At 46.9% G+C, this 14,713-nt stretch overlaps 1 protein-coding gene across 1 annotated transcript in view; it reads right to left on the bottom strand.

The window, feature by feature from the left end:
* The window catches only part of ADAMTS5 (ADAM metallopeptidase with thrombospondin type 1 motif 5), a gene marked incomplete at its 5' end in the record, with an annotated part of 38,640 nt that extends 25,361 nt beyond the window's left edge, over positions 1–13,279 (bottom strand). Inside the window, 2 exons of the mRNA XM_053934805.1 lie at positions 2,620–2,752; positions 12,482–13,279. Coding sequence (XP_053790780.1) covers positions 2,620–2,752; positions 12,482–13,279 — 931 coding nt within the window. The remainder of the gene's footprint in view (positions 1–2,619; positions 2,753–12,481) is intronic.
* Between the last annotated feature and the right edge of the window lie 1,434 nt (positions 13,280–14,713).

Genomic DNA, 14,713 nt, shown 5'->3' with positions numbered 1-14,713 from the left:
ATTCTCTCCCCCTCAAAAACCACTGGTCAAAATCCATCTATTTTATCTGGAAGAAATAAAACAAACATCTCCCACATGATGTGGCAGAAACCCTGGCAACAGAAGCAGCAGGTTTGTTCTGCAGCAAAGCTGCTTTTTTGGCTTCCTGTGCACCAATCCAGCCTGAGCCCCCGGACTGTGCATCCTCCTGTCGGGTTGAGCTGCAGTTCAATTCACTTTGGTTGCCTTCCAGAGAAAGAATCTGAGCCTGGAAAATGCTCTTGGATCCTTCAGGGGAGAAGCAAGAGCGCTCAGATCTCCTGGAAGTCACAGTGAGGACACTCTGAAGACCAAGTCTATGCTAAAGATGCTGCATCTCCTCCCCATGCACAAAAACCACTGAGAGTGACTCTGCTTCAGCCAGTGGCTCACCTTGACCTTCCAGCTTGACAGAAAAGAACATCTCAGGCTCAGAGCATCCCCCCTGACTGAGGAACTGAGCCACTGTAAAATTAAAGCTACACCCTGCCCACAGGACGGGGGGAACTTGGAGATTTCTGGACTGCAGGAAGAAATCTGGTCTCCAAATTAAATACAGCAAGGTTTTCCCCAAAGTGCTTAACTAAAGGGTATCCATGCCACACTTTTATTTTTCATCCTTTTTTGACCTTTGATTTAATTTAAGTACTCAAGTAATTTTAGCTGTGTTTTCTTCTCAGCTTCTCCCACTTCAGGCCACACACACAAAGATCACTCTGTGACTTGACACCCCTCCTTTCTTAAAAACTTCTGGTGAGGAGGAAAAAAAAAAGAGGATGTTATTTTAAACAGCCTCAAACTAGAGGTTTTATGTCCATTAGGGTTCTTATTTATTAATTTCAATTCATGCCTTTTTTACATTGAAAAATTATAGTTTTTAGAGATTCTTGTAAATGCCTAGGTATGAAAATGGCCTTTCTCCAAAATGTGCTTCTAGATCACTAAAAATAATTCACTTTTGCTTATATTTTCTCTGTGTGGAATTCAACGTAACAATGTGAAAGTTTGCTGCTCATCCCTATCTTTACTGAGCTGTGTTCTTTCATTTTTCATCTACCTAAAAATGTATTTATTGCTGATAAAATGGCAGGAAAGACAATGCTCTCCTCTTCACACACCAGATCCATCAAGAAGAGGGCTCCTCACCCAACCCTGCCCACTGACCCTCAGCATCACTTCTGGGTGCAAGGGACACAAGCAGTGTCCCCAGCACTCTGGCTTTGAATGACAGGTTAAGTTTGCCATTTAACACATCCCAGATTTGTGATGGCTCACTCACAGCATCCATGTCCACATCCCATGTGAATCTGTCTTTCTACACTGCTGTAGCACTCTCTAAATGCACTGAATTAGTGATTCCAGAGAACTTTTTCTTTTGTTGTGACATTATTGCTTACTAAAACAAAATTTCTGCTTTGGGGACTCATCCTGCCACAGTATTGTTTTCCTGCAATGCCTGATCCCTTCTCCAGCCACTACTGATGCAATTCCTTTGCAGAGCTGTAAGAGGAGCAGGGTTAGGATCACTTGTCACTGAAGAGTCAGGTCATTTGCCATCTTGGTGACCTCTGCTTCCTCAGCCATATGTATAAGACACTCAGATCTCAGGCTCTACCTGCAAGCTCCTTGAAAATGGAACCACTGCAATGATACTCCCAAAGCAAACTTTACTTTGGTTTGGCACGAGGTACAAGGCAATTCAGCAGCTGGCTCTCTGTGAAAGTTCTCCTTTCCATGTTATTTCCTTCCAAGAATACTTTTTTTTTTTAAAGAAAACAAAAGGAACACTCCACTTTCAAACTGCTATTCACTCCCCAAAGCGAACAGCTCTTATAGCAGATGTATTTCCACTGAACACAGTTCCCAAAACATCAGTAAATTAAACATGATCAACATGGCAGCATCCCTCTTGAAGGATTATATCATGACATAATAAGTAATAACTAATATCCCAGAACACAAACTTTTCTTCTGGCACTAATTCTACCTTAAACCCATCTGAAGGGTACATGCAAAGCTCCTAACTTAACTGCTGTCCACTGAGGTGCAAACTGAAACAAAGCTAAACAGGTTTTGTGACCAAACCTTTACCACCTAAATACTATTTCACTTAATACAGGATTTAAACCGAATTTCTGTACACTTACAAAGATACTGGAATTATGTTAGGTTTTTGCCACAAAAGCTTTTCTCTGCGGGTAATATAAAGAAAAAAGCTTCCTAACAGCAGCGGGTGCAACAAGTTGAAAAATATGACTTATTTTCCAATAAATAAGTGCATGCAAATTACAACAGATGGGCCAAAAGCTTTCTCAGGAGGGCCATGCATTGACATCTCCGAGCAGTAGCAGCAGCCTTTGAATTTTCACTTCAACTGCTGCTTAGAAAGGCCACTGTCAGGGAGGAAACACCTACTGTGCGCCTTCCCCTGCCTTCTGATCCCTTATTAGTTAACCCTGAAGTGCATATGTACACAGCCCTAATCCCCAGGCGGGGCTCTGGGCCGGGGGAAATCTGGAATTAATTGCGGGGTATTTTGGTTCCTAATGCAGCTGTTGGGAGTGTTTGGCTTGGCAGGGGAACAGAAAAGGCACTGCATACCAATTTCGTGAGCCACCGTAAAAGCTGCGTGGAGGCCGTCGTCTTCAATCACCGCGCAGCTGCGCTCGGGGGAGCAGATGGTCCCAACGTCTGCCATTCCCAGGGTATCACAGGAATGATGCCCACATAAATCCTGCCCGGGAAGGGGAAAAGAAAAAATCAAAAAAAAGAAAAAGAAAAAAGAAAAAAAAAAAAATCATTACAATGAATTTTTACACCCAGCGGTAACAACCGGTTAAAGGCGCCTTTGCCAACGGCGGGTCCTGGATGAAAATGTCAGTGTAAAGTTCCAGCTAGAGATGTTAAAAGCACAGCAAGGCAATCCCTGGTAAGGTCAGTGGGAGTATTTCCATGGACTTTAACAGGTTTTGGATACGTTCTGCAGCTAATTTTTGTTAGTTGAATTTGTATTTCTGCGATGCTCACACTTGCATTGAGGTAGGCGCTGAAAATATGCTGTGGAAGCATTTCCTCATTGACAACAAAACCAGAAAATTCTCTTTATTTACAGAAGGTAAACCAAGGCCCAGAGAAAGCTTCAGCTTCCTGATCAGTCCTTGAACCAGAGATCACCTTTCTGTTCTGAAACCAATCCTATATTCTCATTTAACAGAAATGAGATTGCTACATGTGGAACCTCATTCCACATCTGCCAAGCAGTACAATTACTAATGTGTTACCCAACAATGTACCAAGTATTTTGCATTTCTCAGAGATTGCTGAGAGTCAATGATATGAGAGAGTGCAAAATCCCAACAACTTAACCACTTCTCCCACATGTAGACATGGGATGTGTCTGAAAACCATGCAGGTGGCATCAGGTTTTGTCTTTCAGCTTTGGTCAGACATTGTGTTTTTCTCACCAGCATTAATTTCTCCATGCTTCTGTTGAAGCAGAGGGAAGAATATTAGTGTGCACGTGCATATATACACATTTTTTGGATGAGAAGGAAAAGTAGGGGCCATGCTATTTGGAACACTTCCAATATTTCGTTGTGGTTGAATGAAATTGTCATTTCCAAGGCATGACAAATGTTATTATCAAAATGATCAAAGAGCACTTTTTTCCCTTCATTTTCAAGATTCTCTTCTTCTCTTCAGATCTCTTTCTACAAGGACTTCCTTTTATGAAGCCTTTCATAATTAATCCACATGAACAACAGACACCTTATAGGAGGCTTCAGAGCAGCAATGTTCACTGATTGTGACAGGTTAGGCAAACCTGGAAAAGCACAGGATTCAAATCCCACTGAAGTCAAAGGAAACCACACCTAGTGCACAGATACTGTGACAGAGCATCTCTTTACAAACACACACACACACAAAAAAGAAAAAAGGTGGGTTTTTTTCCCTCACAAAGAATTTTTTCAAGCTAAAAAAACAAAGCAGTATTACATAGATGGAGAAGAAATTTCAGGCTCAGTTCTGGCTTCCAGGAAAGTGTCAGTGGGACAAGAAGACACTGTCTTAAGCTTGATGTTTAGGTTGGACATTTAGGAAGAATTTCTTCACAGAGAGGGTGATTCGATATTGGAAGGGGCTGCCCAGCAAGGTGGTGGAGTCCCCATCCCTGGAGGTGTTTAAGGAAAGACTGGATGTGGCACTCAGTGCCATGGTCTAGCACAAGGTGGTTGGACTCAATGATCTTATTTCCAACATGACTGATCCTGTCGTTCTGTGATGGAGCAATGTGACCTGAATCCACACAAGCAGCTGAACTGAATTCTTACACAAGTACCAAAAAGCACATAAATCAGACAGAAAGCAGCTTACTTAGGAGGGCTAGACAGGTTGAGAGTGCCAAAACAGTATAAACTGCATTAATTCAGGCTTTGTCTCTGCATGCAGATTCTAAGTCACTCAGCCTTTTCTTGTATTTGGGTGTCATTATTACATAGGTACTGACATCAGTGCTGCTCCCAGCGTGGCACAATGGCATCAGCACCCAGATGCCTCATGCCACTCAGGATTTACTCCCATTTGCACACAAGAAGCAGCTACACTGGGAATTTACACCAGCAGGCACAGCCAGACTCCACAATGATTCACCAGGTTTGATGACACAAATGTAACTAAAAAAATACAATTTTTCTAAGCAGGCAATCTTGTAAACTTCCACAGAGCTAATTCTGATGGGATGTGTGGAGCATGGAACATTAGGGCAGAGATGTTACCATAATCTCACCTCAGCACTTCAAAAGCTGTGCACAGGACTGCATTACAATGTCTTCCCTAAATATCAGGGCTGGTCCTAGAAAATCCCAGAGCAGGAAAGACATGATTCTGCAAACTGCTGATATGCCAGATCACCTAGCTCCTCCAATTCCCCACGGACAGCTGGCAAACAGGTGTCCTCAGATGACGTGGGACCAGCCATCCCCAGAAAGGAGAAGAGTGCCCACCCTGGGGTCAGAAAGTGGTGGGCAGTGCTCCAGCAAAGCCCTCAGTAGCCCCGTGGCCACCTCCCTGTGCCCCCCCAGCAGCCGGCGTGGGAGTCCTGCGGCCACCACCAAATCCCAGCTGGGAAGCAGCACAGGGGCTTGTAAAGGATTCTGGAAACAAGGTCAGGAAATATTTTCTGGCATCAGCTCCTTTGTCAGAAGCTGTTCTGGGGATGTCTGTGGGCTGCCCATCTGTTGCTAGAGCAGGGCATGCCATGGCTGTGCTTTGAGCAGAGCATGGATTGAGCATCCTGGTTTTCCCTGCCAATTCCAGCCCTCAGTGGCTGCCTGAGGATGCTCATATGCAGCTAAGGCTGACATTATCAACAATCATTTAGGCAGATTACTGAGAGCTCCCCTATGTTTTCATTGTCTCATTCACTGCTTTACTTCTCCTGCCTCTGTATGATATGAACTGGAATATATTTCTATTCACAGTACATACTAAAAACAGAACTGCAGCCTTTCAAGTGGCATCTCTGAGACAAATATTCTGAAAAATTTCCTTTTGAGTCAATTCACCAATACCAGCTTCCAAACAGCTTGACTGCAAGTGATGTTACTGAAAATCATGCCTGCTTAGCCATCAAACACTGGCTATGGATTATTCATTACCAGAATCAATAGTTACATTTGTTGTTTTGCTTTCCTGGGCAGTGCTGGAAAGCAGTCTACTACTTTCATGAAGTAAACTTTCTGGGAGTACAGTAGAAGGTTTTATTTCCCTGGAAAATATTTTAACTTTTTGTTAAAAACAGGCTTCAATGTAATGATGCAATCTTAAAAAATCTGTGTGGCTAGCCTCAACTTTTCATACTCCAGATAAAGCATGAGGAAAGAGGGGACTCGTGATACATAAAATCAGTTTCCAATGATTATTTCACTCTGGGATTTTTTGATTCTACTAGAAAGTTAATCAGCTACTCAGATCTGGATGCTCAACTGCCTTTAAACAGTGGCAGAAACGTTAAAGAACGTTTTTTGCTATTTCTAAAGAAGGAAAGCAGCCTGGCCCTTGATCTGCTTTACAGTAGTTTCGAAACAGAAGAATGACAAGGAAATGCATTTGCTGTGCAGGAGGCAAGAGATGTTAAGACTTAAGCTTTGGCAAAGGAATGGCTTAGTAAAACTAAGCTGTACATCGCAAGTCTAGTAGTTAATTAGACAGCTCATTAGAGGCCAAGTTTTCTTGGCATCCTAAATCCATCAGGAGCAGCTGGCTGGCTGCCATGTATACATGGCCTTGTTGTGAAGGGAGGTAACTGTCACCACGTCCTGGCTGGAGCAGGGAGTTCATTTCACCTGAAATGTGTTCTACAGTAGGTTTCAAAACAAGAATAAACTGTTTAGTGAAACCTGGTATTAGGTCAGAGCCGCTGACCAGATCCAAAACACGATGTGAGCACCAACGTGGACACTTTCGTGGGATTTAAGGACAGAAGAACATGTCCCTCAGGTTTTTCGAGTTATCTAACCCTCACAGGGCTTGCAGTTTGGGATCCTGTGGGCCCCAAAGTGTCACAGCTCCACAGCCTGGAACAGCTGTGCACTCGGCTTATTGGGGTTCAGATGTTTCATTCAGATGTTTCACATGTTTCTCCACCTTTGGCCCTGAGGGAAGCCGAGCCTACAGAGCTTCTCAGACCAGAATGAGAGGAACCCACAGGATGAGGCTTTGTGCAGGCCAAGCTGCACATCACCTTCCTGTAAAGCACAGCTAAAACCTTCACAGTTCTGTTCACTTGTTCTTCTGGCCCCTTTGCAACAGCTCATCAGCTCAAGCCTTTTCCCAGTAGAATGTGATCCAGCTAGAAATTCCTTCCAGAGATGAGGCCAGCTAGAAGCATCTCTTTTAGGAGAGCACTTTACTGTCTGCACCAGGCTCCTGCCAAGCTCACAGGGAGCTGTGGCTCCTCCTGAAGCAGCCCCTGAGCCCAAGGTTTCGCTAGCCCAGGCTGCAGCTCAAGTGCAGTCAGTGAAGGGACCCAGTTTTTGGTCCCTATTGCTCATCCCTCTTCTTTCCCACTGAACAGCCTGTGGTAAATCACAGAAACAGTTCCTCTCCATGCTTGAGGAACCCAGACCACCTTGCTCCAAGCGCTGCGCTCCACTCAGCGGCTTCAGGTCACGATTCCTCTCCTTCTCACCACATGAATTACTCACTAAACAGTGACAGACCTTTGGTCAGAGAGGTGGAAAGTTTCCTTAACACCTGGAACAGCTTACGACCTCCTGGTTGAGGACGTCTCTTGGGAGGTGGGCGATACAGACCTAAAATCCCTCCAGCAGAGGAAGGAATTAAGCACGACTTTCCAACTTCCTGCAGCAGCGTTCCCACCACAGGCCTGGGCAGGGACGGGGTGAGGTGGTGTTAGGAACACACACATCCACCCTCCCATGCATTCACCCTCCCATGAGCTCCTCTGCAAAGTGGGTGAACTTTCACTGATGTCACAGCAACCTGGAAAGGCACACGTGGTTCAAAATGTCATGTTCACATGAGCAGAAAGGATCCTGGGTGAGGAAAAGTTCATTGGGTTACTGCTCTGTCCTCCCCTGGGCACATTTTGAGAGGGTGGCCACAGCCTGGTTACCTTCTGAGGAAAACCACAATGGTGATACCTGCCAAAACAAAACCCAAATCTATTTCCCCAGCAGTTTAGCTTAAAAATTCAGGTGATTTGCTTTTGGGGTTTATATGATAAATATGAGCCTGGGGCTTCAGCATTTGAAAAAAAAAAAAACAAAAAAAACCAAAACAACACAGCAGAGTTATGCAAACTACAGGTAATTTAAAAATACTGACAAAATGCACATAAAGCATTTGGAAGGAGGAGTTGCATGGGGAGGAGACGTTTCAGTTATGAAACTGGTGACTGATGACCAAGTAAAAATGTGTGAGTTAGCCTGCTTAAGCCACAGTTCCTTTGTGGGAAAACTCCACACCATCTCTCCAGATGAGGGTGATTCAAACTTCTCCTCTATCAGTTATGTCCCACTTTGTTTTCCCTAGGGACATTATTTAAATGTATCGGATGTGCAACAAAGTTGGTGAAAACACCATGAAACTGGTATACACATCACACTACAATTTCTTCAGAGTAATAATAATTAACAGTGAAATCTATTCTATTGACCATTGGTACAGTGACTTGTTTTACTGCTAGGGGATAATAATTGTTGGAAGATGATAACAGAGAAAAGAAAAAAAAAAAAAAAAAAAAAAAAAGAGAAGGAAAGAAGAATGAAGTAGAGCCAAAGAAAGCATGTGCTCCATGCAGTGAAATTATCATCTACAGAGCTGAGATAATACAAAGCTTGCTGTTAAATTTCAACAGCACCGCCAGATGGACACTTAAACTGAATCAAACACACCAGCCCCAAATAATTACTGTGTAGAAAAAGGCAGGACAGTGGCCTTTGGCTCTAGCATGAACCCTCTGCTCGAGCCAGGCATGATGGTACTATCACAGATGATGCTAACAAGCACTTAGGAAAGGATTTTTTCCTTGCTCCTCATGTCTCTATCTACTGTGAGAAACATCTATTTTAATCTTCAGATGATTCAGAACTGGGGGGAGAGGAAGAGAGCTGGATTTTGTCCAAATGCATTCAATAGTTCACTTGAAATTTAACTAAGGGCCACTAATGAAATAGACTGGATGGATTCTAGAGGATAACGGCAGAGCAGGCTGGACCTCAGAAAAAGAACAGTGTGAGCTAAACTGCACTTTGCAAGTCCCATCAAATCTGTTTTGCTACTGTGGCAAATAATCTTGCAAGTGTTTTGTTGCACCCATAAAAATCTGAAGATAATCTGCTTCCAGCTCCTGCAAACTGCTCACTATGAAAAAGGCTGAAACAGAATAAACTCTAAATTTGCTGTTGACTTCACTGCCACTGAGAACAAGTGATGAAACACTAAATTCTAAATTTGCTGTTGACTTCACTGCCACGGACAACAAGTGATCTAATCTCCAAGGAAAAGAGGGCTTTGCAAGGTCTTCCTCCTCCCCACCACACAGCCACTTCTCTACGGGGTGGAGGAGACCCACCTGGCCACCAGAATTGCATCCTTGCACCACCATATTCCATGGAGGATGCTCTAGGATTCATGTGGCCCAAAGATTTACAGCTGCTGCCAAGGACTCAACCACAAAGTAGTCCAACAGCAGGGGACCCATGTACTCTCTAAGGCTGTTATGGTCAAGCTGCCTTGAGGAAATTTAGAAATATCAGAAAATTATCACATTTGCTTACTGTCAAGTCAGACCTCTGCCATGCTTCATCCTGCTCCTCTCGGGTCAAAAAGACAGATGGCAACCACTGGGAAAATACACTTCTCATTATCAGATTTTAAAAAATCACTGTGGCACCCAACTAAATTTCTGCAATATTTAGTGACAGATGATTTCTGTGTCCACTTAAGGTTTTCACAATGGCCAGACATGTAGCTCTAGTGATCCTTGCATTTACAGAGTAAACAGCAGACCCACTGCAGCTAATGGATCCTTGCCATCACTGATAAGCAATACAAAGCCTAAAAACAGATTTAAGATGTTGCCTGTATCTCCCTAAACTGAATTCATGTTCATATTGATTTACTGTGATCTGCAGGATAATTGCTTTAAAGCCCTTATCCAATTAAATAGAGATTATGACCAGAAGTAAGTGGCTGTTTTAACTCAGAAACAGTGAATTTCCTTCTAAATTTTTTTACATAGGAAGTACTTCCTAGTATGAATGATGATGATGATGACAACCATAATTTGAACTTATATAATGTGAACCACTACTAATTTGATAATAAAGGAGAGCTGCCAAAGCAGTTTCAGTCTATCAATGGTTACTAATATATTTTTAAAGAAGTAAAGACAACCAAAGAGGATGAAGCAACACTGCTGAATTCTGTCGGGATTCTTCCTCTATATAGGAACTCAAATAAAGCCCTCTTTTTTAAAATAAAAATAACAGCCAATCAAATGTCACTCTGGAACAAAGATAATTATTATATTAGGGATTTGTATGGCACCAGCCACGCACAATGCAGATTCTATCTACACAAAGCCAATTCCATACAGCTGAGGCCACGCATTCAGCTGACAAACGATCTGCAAATATTATTCTGTTGACAAAGCTCAAGCCCAAGGTGGCCTCAGTTAGTAAACAACGATGGAAAATGTACCTCACACGTCTGTCTGCCCAATGCCTGAAACCCAAGGCACTTAGAAGGAGACATCTGGAAGTTCAAAAATCAGCATGACGATATTCAGAGCCCATCAAAACACGCAGCCACGGCTCGGCGTCTTGTAGCTTAGCAACCAACTTCATCCATCCAAAACAGAGTTGTAAAAGTGGTGCTCTCCTGCCAACTGCTGCCACTCTCATTGAAAAGCTAAACTGGAAAAAATCTCTCCTTTAGTTCAAAGCGGGGCTGTTTTCTCCAGGAAACATCTCCACTGCTTTTTCATCCTTTAACCCTTTTCGTGTTTACATTCCACAGGGAGCAAATAGATTCATGTTGACATTTCAAGGGTAAGCATATAAAAATCGTGTGGGCTCACACACACTCTCTGCAAAGAACATCATGAACACATGTAGCAAGAAACTCCAGTCTGGTTCTTAATTCAGTCAAACGCTGCCAAACAATGTCCGTGTGCACACAGCAAAGTATTAAAGCAGATTAAGTTGTCCTGAACTGCATCGAGCAGCTAATCCCAGAGTTAACGCTGTTAAAATGTAAACCAAGAAAACACAAGCCTGTGCTTTTTTTCTCATGAAGCAGCCCTGAGCAGCAGTGCAAGCAACATTTGCATCTTAAGAGTGGAAGGAGACCACAGGAACCGTGGTGATTTGTTTATTCTATGCACTATTTACATCCTAGAGAGGTAATTCTATGCATTGCTCATGAGTCTTTGAAAGTGGATTACTGATTAGCAGCACCCTCTTATTCTGGCAGGAGGGTGTCCACGCAAAGAATTACAGTTAAGCATCTGTAAAACAACTGCACTTTGAAGTCACATCCTATCTCAGTCCAAATTCACTTAATAATTGACGTTAAGGTTCACAGTTGCCACCCCAGTTTCAGATTTGTCATATAGCCCAGGGAAGTAAGTGGGAATACTGGCAGAGAGAAACACTCTTCAGAGAGAAGTGATGGATTCTGGCCCAGGCTGAATAAGCCATTAGAAAAGATGTTTATAGCAAACCCAAAAACATTCCGACCCAGTCTAGGTAGCCTGCTTTCATTCAGGCTATAGCGATAAAAAAATGAAAGCTCGCAAATTGCACTGATGGGCTTTAAACTGCTAAAAAGGGCTCCTGTTGTACAAGTGATGCCTGACACAGAACCTAATGTTTCAACTATTTACGGCCATAAAAGCAAGCCAGGCGCTTTTTTTCCCTCTTCTGGAGCAACTCCTTCCACAAACCATCCAAAGCATCCTTTTTGGCAGGCTCCTACGATGTAGCAAAGCCGGAGAACTCAAATGAACGGAAAGTCATGCAGTTATTTTTTTCGTACTTGGGGAAAGGGAAAAAAAGAAAACACCAAACCCAAACCGCTGAAGGGATATTCTTACAGAACTTCATTGCATAAACTCGGCCACATGTCTACCAGAGCAATGTCCCTTAACGACCTCTGGCAATGTAATTAATCAACAACCCAGCGTGGAGCAACAAGGCACGGCTCTGCATGGGCAGCACAGGCAGATCCAACCCACAGCTGACCAGGGCACCCACTCGGGGGACAGGACAGGGACTGCAGCCCCTTGCCACCAACCAGCCCAAGTCGCTGAGCTTGCGCAGCCCTGTTTGCCTGCGGTCTGCACTTACGTCCTGCACCTGGACCGCAAGCGCTGCTGGCTTCCAGCGCGGTGGAGCTATCCTTGCTGGAAATAGCGTCCCGATGCGCTCCACAAGCAAGACGTCTGTGCTCTTAAGGTGCTCTCCTCCACTTTCCCTAGCAGCTTTGTCTGGGGACTAATTTAGGCTAGGAAGTGCTACCAGCCCTTCCCGACTGGACCACCTCTGCAGAGCGAGAGGAGCCGCGTGTTAAACATCTCACAGGGACAGACAGGACAAAGTCTGAAGCAAAGGGACATCAGCCTGAGTCCCACGATCAAAGTTCCCACCTCTCCACCGGGCTGGGGTCCCAACACTGCACTGGTGAACCCACGGCGGGGGTGACAGCACAGGGCAGGGGACATAACACGGATCTCAAGCCCTCTGCCATTCCCGGCAGTGGGTGCCGGCCCCTGAGATGCTGCACTGCCCGACGGACGAGCCGGATCCATGAGCGGGCCGGCAACCACCGGGCAAAGCCGAGCAGGGTGGCCGGAGGTCCGGCAGCCCGGCCACCCCAGGCTCGACGGACACCTCGTCGCTGTCATGGCCATGCCCATGGCCGGGGCCATGCCTACCTCGCGGGTGAAGAGGATGGCGGCATCGTAGTGCTCCTCGTGGTCATCGTCGAGGCGGTTGTGCTGGTGCTGCCACTTGCAGAAGTTCTTGAGCGTGGTGGCGGCGTTCCTGTTGACCTCCAGCCCCTTCTCCTTGTCGCCCAGCGCCACCACCTTCACCACGGCCAGCCGCACGTGGTTCTCCAGGCTGGCGTGCGCGTAGAGCCGGGAGGCGATGGAGGCCAGGGTGAGCAGGTAGTGCTGCAGCCCCTTCCCGTACTTGCGCACCATGGAGGCGTCGGCCACCAGCAGCAGCTCCACCTGCCGGGCCCGGGACACGGAGCGCCGCCGCCGGCGCCGCCGCCCGTCCCCTCCCGCCGGCCTGGCGGGGTCTCGGGTCTCGCAGCTGGTGCGGGCCGGCACCGTCTCGAAGCTGAAGCTCTCCCTGCGGAAGACGTGAGGGGCGCGGGCCGGGCCCTCGCCGTAGATCCGCGCTGCGGCCTCTCCGCGCGGAGCGCGGCGCGCCGGGCGCACGGTGTAGCGGGAGCGGCCCACGGCGAAGAAGCCGTCGAGGCCGCCGCAGAGGTTGAAGACGGCGAGCGAGCGCGGGCTGCCGTCCACCGTGCCGCGGTAGCGGCAGCGCGGCCCGTCGCGCTCCAGGTCGAGCAGGAAGCGCTGTCCCCCGGCGTAGAGCACGTAGCCCGCCCTGCCGCCCCCCGCGTAGGTCGGGTCGAGGCGCCGCACGGCCCCGCGGGGCGGCCCGGGGGCGGGGGGCCGGGCGGGCGGCGCGCCGGGCTCGGCAGGTGCGGGCGGCGGCGGCGCGGAGCGGGCGGCGCGGGCGGCCAGCAGCAGCCACAGCAGCGCCGGCAGCATCCTCGCCTCGGCGCGGGGCAGCGGGGCGGAGGTAGTGGGAATTGTGGTGGTAATAATGATGGTAATAAACGGGAGGCGGCCGGCGGAGCGGGGCAGCGTAGTTAAGGGATGGGAGGGAGAGGTGCGGGGAAGGGGAAAAAAAAAAAAAAAAAAAAAAAAAAAGAAAAGGAAAGGAAAAAAAAAAAAAAAGGAACGACAAAAAACCAAAAAAAATAAGGAAAAAAAAAAGTTCTCCCTCCCGAAGTCAAGTGTGAGTGGGAGAGAAAAAAATGTCAACAAAAGCCGCTCGCGTGTGAACTTTGTGTTTCTCTGCAGGGAAGAGCCGGGCGCACATGGAAAGGGGAAAAGAGAGAGAGAGAGAGAAAGAGGCAAAAAAAAAAAAAAAAAAATTTCCCAAATCACTGCTGCCGGGGAGGCAGAGTGAGGAGAGAGGAAAAGGAGGAGAGACGGCTCGGAGCCGGCAAGTAGAGAAGTTTGAGCACTTCCCACTCCTCTTCCACTTCTCTGCTGTAGTCACCGGATCATCACCAGCAGCAGCAGGGGCAGGTCTGCTGCGACTCGGCACTTTCTCGGGCTCCGGTGCGCTCCTTTCCTTCTTTTGCCCTCTTTTGTTTTGAAGAGAAGGAGGAGAAGGGGAGAGAAGAAATTCAGGCACCCAAAACCGCCCCGATCGTCTCCGGTGAGATGGTTAAAAAGGAAAAAAAAAAAAAAAAAGAAAAAAAAAAAGAAAAAAAAAGAAAAAAAGCCCAAGAAGCTGAAAACGTCCTGGATTTCTGTAAAAGCCCCCTCCCTGTATCTTTCCTGTTGTTGTTGTTGTTATCCCCAGTCTGTCGATGTGAACAAGAGGAGAAGGGAGAGAAATGTGAAGATGAGAGGAGGTGGAACAATGAATTTATAGCGGAATGCCATCCTGCAATGGCAATTTCAACAATTCGTCACTGCAGGCTGCCTCTTAAAGGGAGAGCTTCAAAACCACCACTCCCACACTTCCTTCTCATTTAATCAGACAGAAGGAGAAACTTGAGGGGAGGCGGAAAGGGGGAAGGGGGGGGCGGTGGCTTTCTGGGGGGAGGAGAAAACCAGCGAGAGTGAGCGGGAGAGAGGGAAGCGGGAGAGGAGAAGAGCCGGAGGAAGCCACGGCAGAGAGAGACCGGCAGGAGAGAGATGTTTTTGTGTGTGTGTGTGTGTGTGTGTGTGTGTGTGTGTGAAAAACGCGAGGCTCGCCCCCGGATCGCTGGCAGCCGCGGAGCCGCGCGGGGCTCGGGATGTGCCGCGCTTACCTCGCGTCCCGCCGGGGCTGCGGCTCGCAGAGCTCCAGGAGGAGGAGGAGAGCTCTGTGCCTGGCTCCGAAGCCAGCGGGGGCTGATGGAACCCCCCGGG

This window comes from Vidua chalybeata, chromosome 2, assembly GCF_026979565.1.
Source record: "Vidua chalybeata isolate OUT-0048 chromosome 2, bVidCha1 merged haplotype, whole genome shotgun sequence".
Lineage (NCBI taxonomy): Eukaryota > Metazoa > Chordata > Aves > Passeriformes > Viduidae > Vidua > Vidua chalybeata.
This window is presented reverse-complemented; position numbering and strand designations above follow the sequence as displayed.